This window comes from Mobula hypostoma, chromosome 7 (assembly GCF_963921235.1).
Source record: "Mobula hypostoma chromosome 7, sMobHyp1.1, whole genome shotgun sequence".
Classification (NCBI taxonomy): Eukaryota; Metazoa; Chordata; class Chondrichthyes; order Myliobatiformes; family Myliobatidae; genus Mobula; species Mobula hypostoma.
In genome coordinates this window covers 148736128-148758679 of record NC_086103.1, presented here as the reverse complement: position 1 = coordinate 148758679, position 22552 = coordinate 148736128, and the positions used below count along the sequence as shown (strand labels likewise).

General features: G+C 41.8%; 1 protein-coding gene across 4 annotated transcripts in view; it reads left to right on the top strand.

The window, feature by feature from the left end:
* LOC134349647 (high affinity cationic amino acid transporter 1-like) overlaps positions 1 to 22552 on the top strand; it is an 85867-nt gene that overhangs the window by 26621 nt on the left and 36694 nt on the right. For all 4 annotated transcript variants that reach the window (XM_063054264.1, XM_063054263.1, XM_063054266.1 and 1 more), the window contains exons 2-5: positions 10283 to 10686; positions 16956 to 17114; positions 18897 to 19071; positions 21737 to 21867. In XM_063054264.1, the coding sequence (XP_062910334.1) occupies positions 10317 to 10686; positions 16956 to 17114; positions 18897 to 19071; positions 21737 to 21867 (835 nt within the window). In that variant the 5' untranslated portion in view covers positions 10283 to 10316. The remainder of the gene's footprint in view (positions 1 to 10282; positions 10687 to 16955; positions 17115 to 18896; positions 19072 to 21736; positions 21868 to 22552) is intronic.

Genomic DNA, 22552 nt, shown 5'->3' with positions numbered 1-22552 from the left:
TGGTACAGAAGGCAAATGCAATCTTAGCATTTGTTTCAGGCGTTCCAGAATATAAAAGTAAGGATATAATACTGACACTTTAAGGCATTGACCAGACCACATTTATGAGCAGTTTTGGGCCCCTTTTCTAAGAAAAGATGTGCTGGCATTGGAGAGCATCCAGAGGAGGTTCATGAGAATGATTCCAGGAATGAAAGGGTTAACTAACAAGCATTTCAGAATGGTGGGGGCATTGGGAGAAGAATCGCATTGAAGCCTACTGAATATTGAAAGGCCTAGGTAGTGTCGATGTGGGGAGGATGTTTCCTATAGTAGGTGAGTCTAGGACCAGATGGTACAGCCTTGGAATAGAGAGACTGTAGCGGTGTGCTACACACAGCACTAGAATAACGACACGTAGTCGGTGAGTTGGAGTTGCAATAAAAGAGATTTATTCAAACTTCGCGGCCTCCTTTCAAGCCTTCCTGTTCCCGCCCTCCCTGGGCGGGACTGCTGCGGGGAATGCATATTCGCAGACTGTTGCTGCGCGCGGGATTTTCCCCCTGCTGGTGAAGATGGCCTGGCGCCCTTTTTGGGGCTGGCCTCTGCTGGCGCGCTCTGTTTCATGAGCCGGTTCGAGTGTGCTGGAAAGTGGGTCGCCACAAGACATCCATTTAGAACAGAGATGAGGAATTTCTTTAGCCAGTGGGTATTGAATCTTGAATCCATTGCCAAGGATGGATGGATTATGCAAGCAAAGACATTGCATACATTTAAAGCAGAGGTTGATAAATTCTTGATTAATCAGGGTGTCAAAGGTTATGGGGGGAAGGAAGGAAAATGGGGTTAAGGGGGATGGTATATCAGCCATGATGCAATGTGGAGCAGACTTGATGGGCTGAGTGGCCTCATTCTGCTCCTCTATGTTTTGCGGTCTTACGGAGAAAGCCTAGGCAATTGGGAGAAGGCAGATAAGCTGTTGCAAATACTTATGCTGTAAATGTCTGGATAGATAAGAATGGAAGCAAGTGAGTGTTCCTCTCAGTGCTGGAGAAAGGTATTGATGAAGGTTTTAAAAGTTGGGAGGAATAAGGAGAGGTTTGTCTTTGATATAATTGTGTTTTGGAACTGTTGCGGTAATTTGGCAAATGGCATCAGGCCATACTTAATTGTATCAGGATTTAATGGCAAGTAATGTCTTTGCTTGCATAATTCCATGATATTTAAATTTATGTGTGCCTGCATACAAGAATTGAGATTTGAGAAACACTGATCTAGGTGATCATAATCTACCTTGATTGAAAGCAAGACATTTGTATTGAGAGGGTCGTTTATCTCTTCGTGAACTGTGTTCTAATGGGAGGATATTGGGAAGTGTCTTGGTAAGTGTTTGGTAATTTTCCCTATCCTATCATTATTATTCCAGTTTGGAAATGCAGTAAATTTTAAATGGGTCATATTGATAAGTTGTGTGGTAAGGTACTGAAGTCGCTGAGTGTACAGGGCTCCTTTCTAAACTTTTGAATTATTAAGTTGTACAAACTTGGCTTATTCCACATTATTAGGTCCAAAGTAAATGGGACCAGTAAGGAAGCATCAGGTAATAATGCTGCAAGTAAAAATGCCTGTTTTAAGGTAATTAAGATGGACGAAGCCATGACAAAGTCAGCTTCACTCCAGATTTTTGAAGTTCTGGCAGTAAAACTAGGGAAGATAACATGGGCAACAATGTTGGCAAATGACAATGTAGAATAACAATGAGAAGTATTTAAATAGGGGAATATGTTCTGCTGGAAGGAAGGCACAAACTAGGTGCTGATAAGAATAATGATGAAAGTATAAGGGGACGTTTGAAGGTAAGAGGAAAGACATCAGTCAAGTGGTTAAGCAGCAGGTGTGTCCATGATAAAGTAAAAACACAAAGTTATGAGTAAAATTTCTTAGGAACTGTGAAACTAAATGGTCAAATAATACAGAATGAAATTCAAATAAAGGAAGATTGGAATAGGTTAGTATTTTGGAAGACTGGGAAGATCACCTGATAAAATCATTGCTGAGACTGTATTTGGCATATTATAGACAATAGGTGCAGGAGTAGGCCATGTGGCCCTTCAAGCCAGCGCCGCCATTCACTGTGATCATGGCTGATCATCCACAATCAGTATCCAGTTCCTGCCTTATCCCCATAACCTTTGATTCCGCTATCTTTAAGAGCTCGATCCATCTCTTTTTTGAAAGCATCCAGAGACTTGGCCTCCACAGCCTTCTGGGGCAGAGCATTCCGTATATCCACCACTCTCTGGGTGGAAAAAGTTTTTCCTCAAATCCGTTCTAAATGGCCTACCCCTAATTCAAACTGTGGCCACTGGTTCTGGACTCACTCATCAGCGGGAACATGCTTCCTGCCTCCAGCGTGTCCAATCCCTTAATAATCTTATATGTTTCAATAAGGTCCCCTCTCAGCCTTCTAAATTCCAGAGTATACAAGCCCAGCCGCTCCAATCTTTCAACATATGACAGTCCCGCCATCCCGGGAATTAACCTTGTGAACCTACGCTGCACTCCCTCAATAGCAAGAATGTCCTTCCTCAAATTTGGAGACCAAAACTGCACACAGTACTCCAGGTGTGGTCTCACCAGGGCCCTGTACAGCTGTAGAAGGTCCTCTTTGCTCTTGTACTCAATTCCCCTTGTTATGAAGGCCAGCATGCCATTAGCTTTCTTCATTGCCTGCTGTACTTGCATGCTTGCTTTCAGTGACTGATGTACAAGAACACCTAGATCTCGTTGTGCTTCCCCTTTTCCTAACTTTTCTCCATTTAGATAATAATCTGCCTTCCCGTTCTTACCACCAAAGTGGATAACCTGACATTTATCCACATTAAACTGCATCTGCCATGCATCTGCCCACTCACCCAGCCTGTCCAAGCCTATGCATTCTCATAACATCCTCCTCACATTTCACACTGCCACCCAGCTTTGTGTCATCGGCAAATTTGCTAATGTTACTTTTAATTCCCTCATCTAAATCATTAATGTCTATTGTAAATAGCTGCGGCCCCAGCACTGAACCCTGCGGTACCCCACTGGTCACCGCCTGCCATTCCGAAAGGGACCCGTTATTATTGTGTGCATTTCTGGCCATCTAGCTTTATAAAGGAAGGATGTTATTTAGTTGGGAACAAAGATGTAGAAAAGATTCACAAGGATGTTGCTGAAACTGGGAGACTTGAGTTATAAGGAAAGACTGGGTAGACTGGGAGTGTTTTCCTTCGAGCATAGGAAGCTGTGGAGTAACCTTTTATAGAAGTTCGTAATCTTATGAGTGGCATCAAGAAGGTGAAGGGGGTCTAAAACCCAGAGGTTGAAGGTGAGAGGAGGAAGATCTGAAGGGGAAATTTTCACACAGAAGATGGTAAGTATATGGAACAAGCTGGCAGAAGGGGTAGAGGAGGGTGTGATTACCATGTTTAAAAGAAATTGGATAGGTACATGCATAGAGAAGGTTTAAAGGGATATGGAACATTACTGGTTTTATTACTGGAGTGATAAGATAGCAAAGTAGGGAAGTCTCTATTGAACCTTGGTTAGAGAGAGTGCTGTTAGTGTGCTGTTGTAAGACACTGGATTCCGGTTAATTAGGCCATTGCTTAGTTGGGGCACCGCTTATTTGGGACAACTCTTAAAGGACAAAAACTAATCAAAAAAAGCTGGGATTCTCTTCGTTTATTTGGGATACGATGCCACTTGATTGGGGAAGGAGTCTGCTGCCGAACAGTTTCTAACTAGCGCCTGATACTTGCATTTGTGTGGACATTAGATATTACACCGTGCTTAGAATGAACGGTTTTTAAATAGAGTCTGTTGCACATGCTTGTGTTCAAAATAAATATTGATGTTTGTCATTGATAGTTGTTGAGAAATGAGCAGTAAGACAATTAAAACCATTTTGTTCACTGCAGTTTCAAGCATTCAGGCTTGGGGATGCCAAAAACAGCCAGGAGTGAAAATGGCATGATTTCTCTACTTCAATAAGTTAGGAACTACAGTACAAAGAATTTGAAGGTAGTGACTATCATTTTGGATGTTAGAAATAAAATGAAGATTTGGAGGAAGCAATCAATAGCATTGTATGAAGGCAATACATTATCTACACTAGGTGTCTGTACTGAATTTCTTCATTTACATTCAATCAAAAAATGCATACATTGGATGAATTCCTCTGTTGATAACTCATAGGAAGTAATCCTGTTTTATACTACCATAATAGTATTGATAGTTTTCTAATTTGTTGTTTATTTCATCTAAATACATAATTTGTTACTCAGTTAAATGGTAGTTTGGCATTTTCATAGATTTTTAATTTTCTTTGAAACTTTCGGTACTTGGAGTAGCTGCTTAATTGGGTCAAAATGTACTGATGTTTCCCAATTAACCAGAATCCACTGTATATAAAGCATTTAGAAGCAATGGAATAGATGAAGGCAAGATTACAAAGAAAATATCATAGTGTGTGTGAGGAGCAGATAAGTGTGTCTCTTCTCTGGAGAAGTATTTAAATAGGATGGACGCAAAATGCTTTCATGTCTTTGATTATAACTAGAGGCCATTGATCTGTGATGCTCACCATGTAGTCAGTAGCCTTATATCCTTCGTATCATCTGCCATTTTGTCTTGACCCATAAAGGCTTCGCTGTACTATCATTGGGTCAAACTCCTGGAATTCCTTATCTAAAAAAGATTGCAGGAGCAAGTTGCAATTTAGGGTGGTGTTTTGTCTCAACCCTTTGTCAAGTAGAAATGTGCAATGGACTGAGACGTTTCTCTGTAATAGTTGTGAGAGAAACTTGGGCAGTACAGGAGCTCTAATACTATATGCCATTTGGACCATCAAGCCTGCTTTGCCATTCCACCATGACTGATTTATTTTCTCTCCCTACCGCAGTCTCCTGCCTTCTCCCCATAACATTTGACGTCCTTATTAATCAAGAGCCAATTAATCTCCGCAAATGTATCCAATGACCTTTCCTCCACAGCCATCTGTGACAATGAATTCCACAGTTTCACCACCCTCTGGCTAAGAAATTCCTCCTCATTTTTGTTTTAAAGGGATACCCTTGTATTCTAATCTAAGGGATGCTATCCAGCCCATTAGAGTGGTACAGTGAATCCTCTTTTTATCCTTTAAGCTAAGGATGCTGATTTTGAGTTTGTCCAGGATTTTTGGGATAGAAGTTCTTAGAGTCAATCTATGCTTGTGCCAGATTTTGTGGAATTTAGTTTTGAATGATTGCAGGTCTGCAGTTCATCTGCCAGAAGTGGGTGCAGGAAATATTTGGGATTTTCTTTTGCCATGTTACTCTGTGCTTTCAAATTCTTCCAGTCTGTCTACTACTGCTTAATCCCAGCCATCCATAAACTAACTGGCATGCTTAACTGGTGTGCTTGTAGTAAAGTGTTTGTTTTGGTGTGTTTAAACAGCTTCATTTTAGTTAATTTTTAACTATAATTAGCCATTCATTTCAAGGAGCAATGGAAATCTTACCCAGTGATTATTGTTGAGGGGAATTCAACAAGAAGCAAACTTCTTGAGGTGTTTTTAGACCTTGGTAAATTTTACCTAAAGTAAATGCTTCCAGCTGTGGAAAAACTCCAGGGCAAGTGCAGTGCCTCTGATGTCTCTACCCATTATTGTTCCTTCTCGGAAACTGAGCAAATCTAAGTCCTGTGTTTGCCCCATGTGTTGCTCTTTATCCTCATCTGATGTGAAAGCACATTATGTGCTCTTATGCTTTAGATTTCTCACAGTTGGCCTCAAGGCCAGCCAGATAAAACGCATGTATGCTATCAGAAGCAGGCTGCTTGAGAACAATTTAGGGTAAGCTTTATCTTTGTTTTTGAATGATTAGTTCTCCAGCCAGTTAATCTTGTAAGTGCTACTGTAAACTGGGAGGAGCGCATCAATAATTTGTGATGATTCACCTGATTATTTTCTTGCCTGCCACGGTAAATTGCCAGTGGGTAACTGAATAAAAATGGAAATTGCTTTAAAGTATCTTAATTTGTTTTTTTTTAATTCTCTCTAAATTGGGAAGTAAAATTCAGTATGTCTGGTGCAAGATCAAGATCAGTTAAAAGGTGAAGTGAAAATTGAAATTTAAGGAAGAAAAGATTAAATCCTCATGTCATCTAGGATTGTATTGGGCAAGTGGATAGATCATGAATGGTCGATCAGTTTTGGTTTAAGGCCTGAAAATGAAACACACTATTTTGGCAAATGCTTATGCTGAGGAACTTTTTGGAAGATTAATGTAGATTTTGCAATATATAAAAGTCTGAAATAATGATACAGAGGCTAAGTAAAGAAAGAAAATCTTGCGTTTAAGTTGAAACTTCCATGGCATGTGTATTTCAAAGCACTTCAGTGCAATTTACTGTTTTGAAGTACGGTCACTGCTGTGGTGTTGGGAAGCTAAGAGTTTGCAGCAGCTGAGGACATATAAATCATGATGAGATGGAAGGTGAAGCTTCTGTTTCAGACCTGATTTATGACCTGAGTTTAAATTAGACCAGTTTTGAATGTGTGCTCTCCACTCTGTCTTTTTATTTAAGAATTGATTACCAGATAAGTGGGGAAATGAGGTGAATTTGCCTATTTGGGGCAGTTTTACCTCATGACTGCAGGTTCCTGCCAACATTGACCAGTTGATTGGGATTGCTAGTTCATATGTAGTGACTTTTCTCCCTAGCCACATCTATGCAATTTTATTAGCATTGACTAGTTGAATACTGCCAGGTCAGGTATGGAGATACAAACATGGAAACCAGTGTTCTAACCCAGCAACACTGTCCTTTGCCCAACATTTGGCTACTATGCAAAGTCAGCAAATGGAAAACTCAGCAAGTCAGGTGGTGTCGGAAACAGAATTGATATTTCTGGTCAATGACCTTCCATCAGGGTTGGTGGAAGTTGGAGGTTAGTCAATTTCTTAAGTTGCAGAGAATGAAGGGTGGAGGGGAGAGAACAGAAAGGAACATGAAAGGCGGGTAAGGCTGTGAATGACAAGGTTCATCTAGGGGAGATATTAATGTCGCACGTCTAAAATTTCTGACAGGACAGAATCAGAATCAAGTTTAATAATACTGGCATATGTCATGAAATGTGTTGGTTTGCAGCAGTAGTACACTGCAATATGTAATTTTAAAAAATAGTATATAAATAGTATGTATACTATAGTATGCATAGTATACTACAAAAAGCAAAAAAATAGTGAGGTGGTGTACTTGGGTTCATTGTCCAGACGGAAATCTGATGGTGGAAGGGAAGAAACTGTTCTTGAAACATTGGATGTGTGTTTTCAACCTCCTGTACCACCTCCTTGATAGTAGCAATGAGAAGAGGGCATGTCCTGGGTCATGGGGTCCTTAATGTTAGATGCTGCGCTTTTTTGAGGCTTGGCAAAAACCAACTACAGGTGCAGAGAATATGAGAAGCAAAGACTGCAATGAATGGTTATCTAAGATTATGGCATTCAGAGTGTGGAATGTTCTAAAATGATGATCAAAAAGTAAATGCGGGAAACCAGAAACAAAAGCACAATAGGGTTACTGTTTCAGGTGAAAGACCCTTGCTCAGAAATGGGGGCGGGGAAATAATTTTATAAGATAAGATGGTGGTAATGGTAGATGGGACATGGGGTTTATCTGCAGTAGAGTGAGACCATGGTTGCTGTGGGATTGTGCCATCCGGTCAGGTAGCTTAACGGCATAGTTATTAGGTGATTTTATTTTAAGGCGAGTGTGATGTCGCAAACACGGGCAGATCTGCAGATGCTGGCTGGGGAGCTCCGAAGCAACACACACAAAATACTGAAGGAATTTGAGCCATGGAACATGCTTTGCAAGCCGGGCTGTATTGTAGAGAAAGGGACAACTGACCCATGTGTGTGTATATTCATGGATTTTGAAAATAGAACAAGTTGCAGCAGAATTACCCGCTTTGATACAGGTGAAGTGTTGAATATTTCCAGCATCGTAATTCTATAATGTGTATTTTGGTTGGCTGCTATGGCTTCACTTGCTTAGATTGTATTATTCTCTGGAATTTGTCCAAATGAATTTTTTATCATTTGTAAAATATACCCCTTCAGTTTGGTCTCTTTCAATCTTGCTCTGCCTTGTTGTTTCATTTTCTTACACTAAGCAGAATCTTAATTTTTGTGTGTAAAAGGTGCTGATTAACTGAAGGTGTTGCTGGTGGTGCAGTGAAGTGCCAACAAGGCTCTTCCTGAGATGTTTCAACTTATCTAGCTACCAGTGAGGACTGCTCACAGCTGGATGATGGGATTTAGATTTGTGTTGCTTTATCTTCTAGCAAATTTCTGATAACTGTTTAAGACGTTTGCTGAAGTCAGATGTGTATAGGTATGTATTATTATAAACAACCCCTGTGTTAGCTGTTCAAATGACCAAAGTAACAAATCACTACCCAAAATTTTGAGACAGAATAAAGTTCACTTTCAGAGTATTTATTAACTTTTCTGGTTTATCTGTGTTGCATTTGAGCAAAGGAATGACACTGGCTATTCTTCAGTACTCCAGCACCTCACCCATGGCTAAAGAGACTGTGAAGATCTTTGTCCCAGAAATCTCCTTCTTTGTTTCACTAAGTGCCCTGGGATGGATCCCATCTGGGCCGGGGGACTTGTCTGCCATAATGTTATTTTTTTTCCAAGGCATCTAATACCACCTCCTTTAATATCAACATGCTCTGGAGTCTAGAGCAGGGGCTTTCAACCACCTTAATGCCGTGGACCAATACCCCTAGGCAAAGGGTCGTGGACCCCAGGTTGGGAACTCATGGTCCAGTGTATCAACATACCTCCCCCTTCTAATCTTACTGTCATCCATGTCCTCCTTGGTGAATAACAATAATAAGGACTGCACCCTACTTCCTCCTAGTTCCACCCACACATTCTCTTCATGATTTTTGAGTGGATCTACTCTTTCCCTGTCTACTATTTGCTATGACCCATGGCCCCTCTTAGTCCTCGTAATTCCTTTATTTCCCATTTGATTTCGGTTTGGCAGCTCTTGCATCTGCTTCCTTATCTTTGTTACTAGACTTCTGATATGTTATCCATCCGCCAAACAGCTGCTCTGGGCCTACATTCCCCCGGTTCCTGCGCGATACTGTTCTAATTGGCCTTCTCCCAACTTAGCAATTTCACCCAAGGGCAAGTCTTATCCTTATCATAACCGTCCTATAACATGGAATTATGGTCATTGTTCCCCACATGCTCCTTCACTGGAACTTCAATCACCTGGCCATGCTCATTCCCCCAGTGCAATGTTTAGTATAGTCCCCTCCCTAATTGGACTAATCAATATATTGTTTGAAGAAGCCTTCCTGGATATACCTAATAAAGTCTGCTCCATCTAAGCCTCGGGCACTAAGGGAGTTCAGGAAGTTAAAATCACCCATTGCAGTATCCCTGGTTTGTATCTTTTAATGATTTGTCTGCATGTCTATACTCATTTGCTGTCAGCTTAACGTCATCAAAGTGATTGTATCTTTCTTATTGCTGAGTTCTATCCATTTGGCCTTGCTAGATGACACTTCCAATATGTCCTCTCTCAGGGCAGATGTGATGTTCTCTCTGATCAGTAATATAACTCCCCCTTTTTACATCCATCTGTTGTATCTGAAAAACTGAACTGCAGTTCTTTGTTTCTGTCAACCAAGTTTCTGAAATGGCTACAATGCCATAGTTCCATGTACTACTCCAGGCTCGAAGATCATCTGTCTTTCTCCTTGCATTAGAATAAATACACCTCATACCATCACTCCTGTTGGGTTCATTATCATGTCGCTGCCTGTTTTTTTCATATTAGAGAGTCACCTGATTTAACCTTTTCCTTCCCAATTGCTTTACCTGCTGACGTACTCAGGTTGTCATCCCACTGTCATACTCGCTAAAATTCTCCCAAGCAGGATAGGTAAACTTTCTTGCAAGGATATTGCCACGGATTTAAATGTGTATATTTTACAACATCTTTGTTCGAATTTCTGCACAGGTTTGTCAGGAATGGTTTATGGATGAAGTTCAAAGGAGGAAAATAAATATTTTGGTCAGCATGTGACAGCATAACACTGGTGTAACCTATTAAGAATGATTCATTTTTAAAAATATACAATGTTACTGTGCCGATTGTGTTGACCTATTTTGTTGGCTTTTCTGTAATATTTTGAACACCAATGAGAATTTTCTTACTCTTATCAATGTGTTTTCTTATATTTTAGATTTGGATTGTTTGGCAGACCTGGAAATTCGAAGATGAGTTGTAAACCACTTGCTTATTTTGGACGTCGGCTCTTCCGCCGTAAATATGTGGACTGCAGTACTGAAGAAACCAGGCTTGCCAGATGCTTAACCACACTGGACTTAGTTGCACTTGGTGTTGGCAGTACCCTTGGAGCAGGTGTCTACGTGTTGGCTGGAGCAGTAGCTCGTGAAAATTCTGGGCCTGCCATTGTCATCTCATTCTTAATTGCAGCTCTGGCATCTGTACTTGCGGGACTCTGTTACGCTGAGTTTGGTGCTAGAGTCCCAAGAACAGGTTCTGCTTACCTCTACAGTTATGTTACAGTTGGAGAACTTTGTGCTTTCATTACTGGCTGGAATCTAATCCTTGCTTATGTAATTGGTAAGTACAGTAACCTTCAGTGTTGACGTTCAAGGGTGGTGTTCGGATGCCTACGTGAAAGAAGAGGAACAGTGACTTGGCAATCCTTTCGGGTAGACAAAGGCTTCGGTGCCAGTGCTGTACTTGGGCCAGTTAACGGTCTCAGCTGTGGAGTGGTACTGGCTGACCCTGCAAACTCGCTTCTCCAAAAACTCCCTTCTGGAAAGAGCTGTAGGGCTACTGAAACAAAAACCACGCCATCTTGAAGATCTCTTCCCCTGTCAGTTAATCTGATCAACCCTCAGTCTCACCTTGTCTATCACCTCAGTTACTGCAGTGCACTATAAACACCTTAAACCACTTTTCATAATGTTCTGTACATTGTAAATACATGCTGATATTTACATACTTATACACATTTTATTGCATTAACCTCTAATTTAATTTGTATAATTCTTTATTCTTTGTAATTGTTGATTGTGTTTAGTTGAATGTTGCACCACATGCCACAGTAAATTCCTACATATAAACGTATATGGTGAATAAAGTTGATATTTGAGGCAGTTCTGTGACTGAGGATAGAAACGAGTATATGTGAGTGAATCTGAAATAAGTACATTCAACGTGACTGGTGTTTTCCACATAAGGAGCTTGCTAATATCATTGTTTCCTGTTGTTCTGGTGTCCCTTATTCTTCTGTTGTCCTTTTGCGGTTCTACTGCTTTCCCTGTGTTTCAGTATGCCCTTCTGTTACCCTTTGTTTGCTCCCCTTTTTGCTTTCCTCCTTCCTCTCTTTGCTTCATCCTCTGTTTCCGGTTTGCTCAAAGGTAATTCTTGCCCTGCAGAGTGGCTGCACAGGATATGTATTCTGTCTCCCTGCTTGGCTCTGTGTTTAAATAAAGCCATTGATCTAATCCCAGTATTTCCACATGGATCATGTAGAGTGGGTGAAGGAGGTGGGAACTGAAGTTTTTGTACCCGGCTATTAGGTTATTTATTTGGAATTTGCATCTTTTTAGGCAACTCTTAGGCCTAAGTGGCTTAGAGAGAAGAAGAGGTGTTTCAACACTTGTTTTTCCGCAAATTGGAATTTACTGTCTGTTCACCAAAATAGAAATTGGGTTTAGTATACCTGTGCCATTTCTGCTTTTACTATACTTTACTTAATGTAGTTGGAGGTAGAGCAGTGCTAATACTTCAGGGATTGTTTATGTGGGATTAGCTCACTGTAAATGAAGGCTGCAAGGCTTTTTGTCTAGATGTAATCTCAGGAAATCCAGTAATACATGGAAGTGAAGCGATGAAGGCCTCAGCTGTTGAATTTCTGAATCTTTGTAAACTGTCTGACTGGGGCTTTCAGTATAACATTGGGAATAACTAATACTTGGGACCAGATGGTTAAGTTAATCGATAAATTCAAACTTTTATTTTACTACTGCCGGACATAGCAGGTCACCATTGTGTTATTTTTCGTGCTTGTTAGGCTTTAAGAACATTAGAACATAAGAAATAGGAGCAGGAGTTGGCTATCTGGCTGGTTGAGCCTGCTCTGCCATTCAGTAAGAACACGACTGTCTACCTACTCACTTTTTCCCCAAAACCCTTAATTCCCTACTGTGCAAAAGTCTAATTATGTCTTAAATGTATTTAATGAGGTAGCCACTACTGCTTCCTTGGGCAGAGAATTCCACAGATTCACTACTCTCTGGGAAAAGCAATTTCTCCTCATCTCTGCCTTAAATCTGTTCCCCTAAATTTTGAGGCTATGTCCCCAAATTCTAGACACGCTTCTCAGTGGAAACAACTTTTCTGCCTTTGTCTTTTCTTTCACTTTCATAATTTTATGTTTCTACAGAACAACTTTCCTGCCTTTGTCTTTTCTTTCACTTTCATAATTTTATTTCTACAGAACAACTTTCCTGCCTTTGTCTTTTCTATCACTTTCATAATTTTATGTTTCTACAGAACAACTTTCCTGCCTTTGTCTTTTCTATCACTTTCATAATTTTATGTTTCTGTAAGATGCTCTCTCATTCTTCTGAATTCCAATGAGTATAGTCCCAGGTGACTCAGTTGCTCCTTATAGCTTAACCCACTATCCTTTGGAATCAACCTCATGAACTTCCTGTGCACTGTCTCCAAAGCCATTATGTCTTCCTCAAGTAAGGAGACCGAAACTGTATACAGTACCCAAGCTGTGGCCTCACTAGTAGTCTCTAGCAATGGAGGCCAACATTCCATTTGTGATTTATGCACAAGCACCCCCAAGTCCCTCTGCACAACAGCAAGCTGCAGTCGTTCACCATTTAAATAATATCTTTTATTTTTAGATCATAGAACATAGGAACAGAATTGGCCCATTCAGCCCATTGAGTCTGTTGCGCCATTCGATCCTGGTTGATTTATTTTTCCTCTTAACCCAATTCTTCTGTCTTATCTCTGTAATCTTTGATGCCCTTACTAATCAAGAACCTATCAATCTCCTTTAAATGTAGCCAATGACTTGGCTTCCATTGCCACTGATGGCGGTGAATTCCACAAATTTATCATCCATTGGCTAAAGAAATTCCTCCTCACTTCTGTTTGAAAAGGATTTCTGAGGCTGTGCTCGCTATTTCACGGCTCTCCTACTGTTAGAAACATCCTCTGCATGCCCACTCCCATCTTGGGCTTTCAGTACTCTGAATTTTCCTTCCAAAGTGGATGTCTTTGCATTTACCAATGTTGTATTCCATCTGCCAGATCTTTGCCCACTTAGTTAATCTATCTGTAGTTCTCTGCAAACCCTGTACATCCTCTCCACAATTTGCTTTTCCATTTAATTTAATGTCATCAGCAAACTTAGATACACGACATTTGGTCCCCTCTTCCAAATTGTTAATGTACCATAAGACCATAAGATATTGGAGCAGAATTAAGTCATTTGGTCCACTGAATCTGCTCCACCACTTCATAATGGGTGATCCAATTTTCCCCTCAGCCCCGATCTCCTTCCTGTATCCCTTCATGCCCTGACCAGTCAAGAATCTGTCACCCTCTGCCTTAAATAGACATTAAGACTTGGCCTACACAGTAGCCTGTGGCAAAGAATTCCACAGATTGACCACCTTCTGGCTGAAGAACTTCCTCCTCATCTCCGTTCTAAAAGGATGTCCCTCTGTTCTGAGACTGTGTCCTCTGGTCTTAGACTCTCCCACCATAGGAAACATCCTCTCCACATCCACTCTATCACACCTCAACTCTCCACATCCTCTCCACTATCAAGGCCTTTCACCATTCCATAGGTTTCAATGAGGTCACCCCTCATTCTTCTGAATTCTATAGAGCCATCAGATGCTCTTCACTTGACAAGCCATTCAATCCTCAAATAATTTTTGTGAACCTCCTTTGAACCCTGTCCAGTTTCAGCACATCCTTTCTAAGATAAGGGGCCCAAACCTGCTCACAATACTCCCAAGTGAGGCCTCACCAGTGCTTTATAAAGTTTCATCATTACATCCTTGCTTTTATGTTCTAGTCTTCTTGAAATGAATGCTAACATTGCATTTGCCTTCCTCACCACTGACTCAACCTGCACATTAACCTTTAGGGAATCCTGCACAAGAACTCCCAAATCCCATTGTGTCTCAGCTTTTTGTATTTTCTCTCCATTTAGAAAATAGTCAGCCATTTAATTTCTTTTCCCAAATTGCATGACCTTATACTTCCCAACACTGCATTCCATCTGCTGTTTCTTTGCCCATTATCCTAATCTAAGTCTTTCTGTTGCCTCCCTACTTCCTCAAAATTACCTGCCCCTCCACCTATCTTCATATCATCTGCAAACTTTGCAACAATGCCGTCAATTCCATCATCCAAATCATTGACATATAACTTAAAAAGAATTGGCTCCAGCACAGAATATCGTGAACAGTTATAATGTGCAGTACATCCTGAACAGTAGCAAGCCCAGCATTGATCCCTGTGGCACGGCACTCACTGCTGCAGACTACAGATGCCAACCAGAGAAATACCCATTTATCCCAGCTCTGTCTTCTATTGGTTAAGCAATCCTCTATCCATACAAATTTATTAACCTCCAACTCCATGCATCCTTATCTTATGGGTAAGTCTTCTGTGCAGCACTTTACCGAACACATTCTGGAAATCCAAGTGTAGAACATCCCATCTGTTCCCTTCTATACACTGTGCTCATTATATCACTAAAGAACTCCAATAAGTTTGTCAAACAGGAGCTGCCCTTCATGAATCCATGCTGTGCCTGCTTGATGGAACCATTTCTGTCAAGGTGTCTCGCTATTTCTTAATGATGGCTTCAAGCATTGACTACAAATGTTGAGCTGCCTGGCCTATGTTCACCTCTAAACATGAGAAATTCTGTAGATGCTGGAAGTCCAAAGCAACGCACAAAATGCTGGAGGAACTCAAGCAGAACAGGCAGCATCTATGGAAATGAATAAACAGTCGGTTCCAGGCCAAGAGCCTTCTTCAGGGCTGGAAAATAAGGGGGAAAACCCCAGAATAGAAAAGGTGGGGGTGAGGGGAAGGAGGATGGCTAGAAGGTGGGTAAGAAAAGCAACGGACTAGAGAGGAAGAATCTAATAGGAGAAGAGAGTGGACCACAGGAGAAAGGGAAGGAGGAGGGGACCTGAAGAGAGGTGATAGGCGAGTGAGAAGAGGTAAGAGGCCAGAGTGGGGAATAGAAGATGGGAGGGGGGGATTTTTTTTTTACCAGAAGGAGAAATTGATACTCATACCGTCAGGTTGGAGGCTACCCAGACGGAATACAAGGTTTTGCTTCTCCACACTGAGGGTGGAGTCATCACGGCACAAGAGGAAGCCAAGGACATGAATGGGAATCAGAATTAAAATGTTTGCCCATCAGGAAGTTCTGCTTTTGGCAGATAGAGAGGAGGTGCTCAACGAAGGGGTCCCAATTTATGACTGGTCTCACGAGTGTAGAGGAGGCTGCATCAGGAGCACCGGATACAATAGGCAACCCGAACAGATTCGCAGGTGAAGTGTTGCCTTTGGGGCCCTGAATGGAGGTGAGGACAGTGGTGAATGAGCAGGTTACCTGTCCTTAGTTACCCCTCTTTTCCCTAATCCCTTTTTTAACATTGGTGCAACATCTATTGTCTTACTATCTATCAAGACTTTTGTTCATTAAGTGGGTAATTGGAGCGTGTGCATTGGTTTTAGGAAGAGCCTGTTAACCTTGGAGAACTGGATAGCTGTACTATGTGAAGTTGGGAATCCCAAACACTTCTCAAAAGAAACATGGGGTTAATTGGTTGCTGACTATAACGGCTCACTGGTAGCTCGCTTGGTGCTCAACATGTTACTAAGGTTGAGAGTACTAATGGCATGCAATGAATCATCATGGTTCAGTGTGTTGAGGTTGCCTCTGATGACTGGTAATGTGGGGTGGCTGGGAGTTGGCGGTGAGGTGGTGGATCTAGGGCAAGCAGATTGTTGGCTCTGCACTCGTGTGCAGAGCTGTGTTCTTCACCCTAGGTGTTGAGGACCTGCTGTACGGTTTTGAGAAACTACTCGAAGCCTCACTCAATCAGTTGGATGTGACGGCAGCTGTATTAGGCAGGGTACCGGTGTAGGTAAATGGTAGTTGTTTATTTTAACCAGAAGCTATCAGCCAATAGTGGTAATACTGTTGGAAGGTAAAATTGTACAATAGGAAATGTTACTAATATTGATATAACTTGTACTATTGTATCCAAGTCCAGGCTGTCTTGTAGCTCTGAGATGTTGTTCTGTCAACTAGGCTTATACGTCAAAAGTTAGAATTGTAATTTCTATTTTTTTCCCCAAAGTTGAGGCATCTTGAATTTATTTTTGTGAGTAATTTGCAATATATTTACATTCAACCCATTTACTTAACCAGAAATTCTAGTGTCTTACGTTTGCTAGTGTGCGTTATATTGATATAACATAGAGGCTGCTGTTGAGTTCTGAATGATTGTTTCAGTTTATTCTTGGTATTAGTCTAATGTCACACAATTTTACCTTAATGAATGTTGCAAATAACAGTAGTTTTCTTTTTTAAAAAAATGGAAACAGCAGAAATATATTTCCAAAGGTCAGCTTGTGTACTTCCTCTGAAATATTACCTTAATTATCGTAGCCTGCATGTGAATATGTTGAATTAGAGAGAAAAGCAGCTTAATTGAAATACCTGAATTCCTTGACATACTTCCATTTGTTACCCATAAGAGGATGTTAATTGAAGTTTCTGATGTGACGTTTGCCAGTGTTTGTTTCTGTCCGTGCAGGTACTTCGAGTGTTGCGAGAGCATGGAGTGCGACATTTGATGAGCTCATCGGTAAACACATCGAAATGTTCTGCCGTCAACATATGACCATGAAAGCCCCTAGAATATTGGCGGAGTATCCAGATATCTTCGCTGTATTTATAATATTATTGCTAACAGGCATGTATCCTTTTTGTATAGTCTTATTGAGTTAGCTACTTCAATGATGGAGAGACTGGATTTAAGCAATCTATCCGTCTGTAATTACAAATACAACTGAAGGGGCCTGACCAGATGTTCAGGATTCTGTTAACTATTGATGTTGTATGGAAATTAAGCAAAGATTTTTTACATTTGCAAACATTGCATCCATGTATCTGTTTGTATTGTAGACCCTGCTGTATTATCACTGCAGGCTTTGATTGAACTAAACGAGACTAATTTACTTAGTTGTTCATGCAGTGGAAGCTTGTTTTCATTCTGTCCTTCCCTCCTTCCCTCCTTCCCTCCTTCCTCCTTCCTCCTTCCTCCTTCCTCCTTCCTCCTTCCTCCTTCCTCCTTCCTCCCTTCCTCCTTCCTCCCTTCCTCCCTTCCTCCCTTCCTCCTTCCTCCTTCCTCCTTCCCCCTTCCTCCCTTCCTCCCTTCCTCCCTTCCTCCCTCCCTCCCTCCCTCCCTCCCTCCCTTCCTCCCTTCCTCCCTTCCTCCCTTCCTCCCTTCCTCCCTTCCTCCCTTCCTCCCTTCCTCCCTTCCTCCCTTCCCTCTCCTCCCCTCCCCTCCCTCCCCCACACATTCTATAGGTTGGAACGTTCAGACTCCTTACAGATGAAGTTGGAGATAAGCTCCAGGCTCTGACGTCCCAAGCTGTAAAAGCATTGCGCTCACAGCTATGCTACCCTGGCACCAGCTACCATGCATTTATAGCGTGTGCTGCAGGCAGTTCACCTGTAATTGCCTTTAGGGTGCTGAGGAGCCTGTTTCCTCTTGGTGAAGTTGCTTCCATGGCATGATTCTGTTAAAGGTGGAGTTCCAGGAGTTTGACTCTGTGTAACTCTACTTGACCTTTTCAAAGCCACTAATGCGAAGAAAGAAAAGTGCCTTTGGCTTTATACTTCATTCCCTCCCCAGCTTTAAAAAGGCTCTGGGTGAAGCTGCAGTTGGATACGTCCAGTGAGTTTCCTGTTTATATATTATGCCATGAAACTTGCCGTTGTGCTGGTTCCACTGGACTGAAATCAATATGAGAATGGAATGGGCATTTTTGGTACCTGGTTCAAGAATCAACAGTATCCTTAATTTCCATTAAAAACAGAACAAGGTGTATGGACTCAGCCAGTCAAGCAGGATCTGTAGAATAGGAAACCACGGAATAATTTGATGATTATGTAATTTCACCCTGATGCTGATATTCCTTTCGTTGCACTCATTGCTCCCCCACCTTCTCAGCAATTCAGATGAACTCCTTTTCCCTCTTTTTTCAGATCTGAGGAATAACCTTTGGCATCAAACACGAACGGACTTTTCTCCTCCCACAGGTCCTGCTTGACTGGCCGAGCTCTCCCAGCATTTGTGTTCTTGTTTTCAATTCCTGCAACTGCAATTTTGTTTTCCAAAGTTTCCATGTCAACAATATCACAATTTAAAGCTTTCAGAAATTGCATTAGTTGTGGACTTTTTTTTGGATATACATTTCATTTATATGTAGGTGTTCAGAAGGATATGAGAAGTGCATTTTTGGTTAATTGGATTGGTTAATTTTCAAGCTTGTAGCACTTTTCATAGTCATACTTAGGTTTAACATTCAGAATTTTTATATTTGTATCTGACCTTTTGACAAATGATTTGCTATCAGATAGCTTGAATTGAACAGCCTGAAACTTAAAGCTTTCTCAGAAGATATTTTTTAAGCAATGCAATATTTTTATATAAAAGCCCATACTTATGCTGCCTGTCTTCTTTGTTCAGGGTTATTATCCTTTGGTGTGAAAGAGTCTGCAATGGTGAACAAAATCTTCACTTGCATCAACATACTTGTGCTGTGTTTTGTCATGCTGTCTGGCTTTGTAAAAGGCTCACTGAAGAACTGGCAGCTCAGCGAGGACACTCTGATGAATGGGACAAATGGTACTGACTTGGAAAAGTGAGTGCAGAAGTAGCCATTTTCATTATGATTAACTTGGAAGTGGTGGAGTGTTCTGGTCTGTCATGTCATGACACTGATGAGCAGTAATGTACAAATGGGAGATGTCGAGGAGCAACAAGCGTGACAAATTGCAGAACGAGGGACCGAATACGACAGATGCCAACAGGGAAAATTATAACCAATGTGCCGGGTGAAGCAACCTGTTAGCAATAAGTTGGAGGGAGAGGGGGAGAGGAAATATGAATTACAGTATATAGAACCCACAAGTGAGGATACTACTGCAAGCTAGTGAAAGACCAAAGAAGATGACATCAGGAAACCTGAATAAATTAGCTCGTGTTGGCTTCACAGTAGTGTTGCAGTTCGTGCAACGCCATTAAAGCTCAAGGCCTTAGAGGTCATTTTCAGTGACATCTGTAAAGAGTGCGTGTGTCCTCCCTGCAGAACGGAGGACTGCGGTTTCTTCTCACAGTCCAAAGGCATATCAGTAGGTTAATTGGTCACTAAATTGTCCCGTGATAAGGCGAGGAGTTATATCGGAGTTTGCTGGGCAGTGCGGCAGGAAGGGATAATTCCACACTATTGCTAAGTAATAAATGAATAAAATAAAATGTGTTGCATTAGGTAATCTGTTGACTAAGTTCATTGGGCAGAAATTGATAGCAACTCTAAAAGATCTGTTGGGCAGGTTTCACTGGGCCAGTCAGTGCCTTGTTCAGAGACATGCAGCTGGGAAATTTTGTGTGACAAGACGCCACAGTACCTAGTACTGTACTGAACAGGCCTTGCATAAGTGAATGTGTGAGGGAGGGGGAACACTTTCCTTTATTCATGTTACCATTGTAAATCTTGCAAAGGACATCTGATAGGGCAAGCTCTGAGATTGCAGAGAAAAAGTTCAGTGAGTTGGATGACAGTGGTCTATCTGGGAGGGTGACCTATCAGTGGTCTATCTGGGGGGTGGGGGGTTCTGAGTGGTCTGTCTGGCAGGGTGGTCTGATGGTGATCTGTCTGGGGGGGGTCTGACGGTGATCTGCCTGGGTGGGAGGTCTGACGGTGATCTGTCTGGGTGGGGGTCTGACGGTGGTCTATCGGGGGGGGTCTGACAGTGGTCTGGGGGGCAGTTCTGAGTGGTCTGTCTGGGGGGGTGGTCTGATGGTGGTCTGTCTGGGGGGGGGTCTGACGGTGATCTGTCTGGGGGGGGAGTCTGACGGTGGTCTATCGGGAGGGTGGGTTCTGACAGTGGTCTATTGGGGGGGGGGGTCTGATGGGGGTCTGTATGACGGTGGTCTATCAGTGATACCTGAATGGGAAAGGAGTTGAAAGAGAGTGTTGTTGACATGGCAATGTGAGCGCAGGGTAAGTGTGTTGGCTGGGGTTAGATTTAACTGAACACTGGAATGGTCTTTGTGGTTGACAGGTAGTCTACCTGTGCAATTAGCCATCAGCAAGAATTAACAGATTGTACACTATGTACAGTTACAAAGAAAGTATATTTACACGTCAGTTTTATCGAACAATTATTAGGAAAAAATAAAAAAGGGTCCATTACAGTTAACCCAGTCTAAATATGCACACAAGTTGGAGCTCATCTTGAATTTGTTTTTAACTTGCACGGTGGACCCACGCACTGTGTGAAAGTACACCCCACCTTCGAAATGTTGCTCAAAATCCATCTTGAATAAGTGAACTCCCCCAGAGGAATATTGGTCCTTCCCCCTCAAGGCCATTCATCTGCATCAAGCATTTTGTGGATGGCATCCTCAACCACCTTCCCTCCTGTCTTCTAGCTTCCGCCAAATAGACCTCGACCCACGCCAGTGTCCATCACACAAACATCTCTGCCCAGCATGCTCTAGAACACCCCCCCAATTGCACCATCCTGATTGGCTGACGCAATATTCCTAAGTTGAACAACATAGCTCCGTATCTTTAGCTCAAACCCAAATATGCTGAAAGCAAAACAGACTGCTCTTACGTAACTACTGAAATGAAATACATACAGCATAGCAGTAAAAATATTAACCAGGGCATTACAAACAATTACATTTTATTTATATAGTTGATTGAACAGAAGTATCGTGCCAATTTATCAGTCATTAGGTTCAGAAATGACTGAATAAACACAGCTGTTTGTTCTACCCACTAGTTCAGCCATTCACTGACCACCTTATAGTTCCCAGCATCCTATACCCAGTTTTGCATTTACCACCTTAAGCAGAAGGCTGTTATGTTTAAACAAGCTTATATATTTGTCTGTGGTATAGGCCCACCGCTACTCCTGCCAGTTTGGAGATCTCTTTTCAGGACTACAGGATCAAAGATTTCTGAGCTTTGATCACAGTTCACTCGTGACTTTCTTGGTACCTCTGTGTAATGTTCTTCTTGTTGGCTTGAATTGAGCACAAGAGTTTACATGACTAGAGGCATGTGCAGTTTCTGATGGTTTTGAAGGAGTGGGGAAATGGAGCTCTGTTTGGTGTAATGGGAGCAAGGCAAACAGCAACTTTTGAGCAGGTACTGAACCATTCGAATTTCTGAGCAATAGGATGGCAGAATTCAGAATTTTGTTTAACCGTTAAATGCTCTGCACAGCTATTACGTTACTCAGGATTCCAGACTACTGATTCACTAAATTAAATTCCTTGTTTTTCCCTTATAGTGTGACTAAAGAAGAAAATGAATGGAAATATGGTGCTGGGGGATTTATGCCTTATGGCATTTCAGGTGTGCTTTCGGGTGCAGCCACCTGCTTCTATGCCTTTGTAGGATTTGATTGTATAGCCACTACAGGTGAGATGAAATGTTCTGAAACTTCCATATCTTGATGAACCAAACCATTCCACTTCGGGTGATCATTAACTGGCTGCAAGTTTCTGACTGCTATCAGAACAAAAACTGCCCTTGTTAAGAATCATTCACTGCTGTGTGATGTACTGTCAGTAAGGCACATATATGCTGTAAACACTCAAGTTATAGGCATTAGTGAATATCCTGTCTTACTGGCTGTGCAGAATTCATGAGCGGTTAGTTGCACCTTGGAGTAGAAATTTCTCCTCATCATATGACCTAATGTGCAAAGTAGTAACACAGGCATGTTTGAACATAGAACAGTACAGGCTATTTGGCCCACGATGATGTTGTGCTGACCTTCTAACCTACTCGCCTTGGTAGCGTAGGGGGTTAGCGTCATCAGAGTTCGATTCCGATATAATTTGTAAGGAGTCGGGTTGTCCCTGTGGAATGTGTGGGGTTTCTCCAGGTGGTCTGGTTTTCCCCCACAGTCCAAAGGTGTACCAGCCGGTAGGTTAATTAGTCATTGTAAATTGGCAAGAGTTTAAAATTGGGGTTTGCTGGGTGGTGCGGCTCAAAGGACGGGAGGGTCCTGTTCCACAGTGTTATCTCAAATAAATAAATAAAATTAAGACCATTTTAACCCTCCCCTCCTACATAGCTCTCCATTTTTCTGTTGTCCATG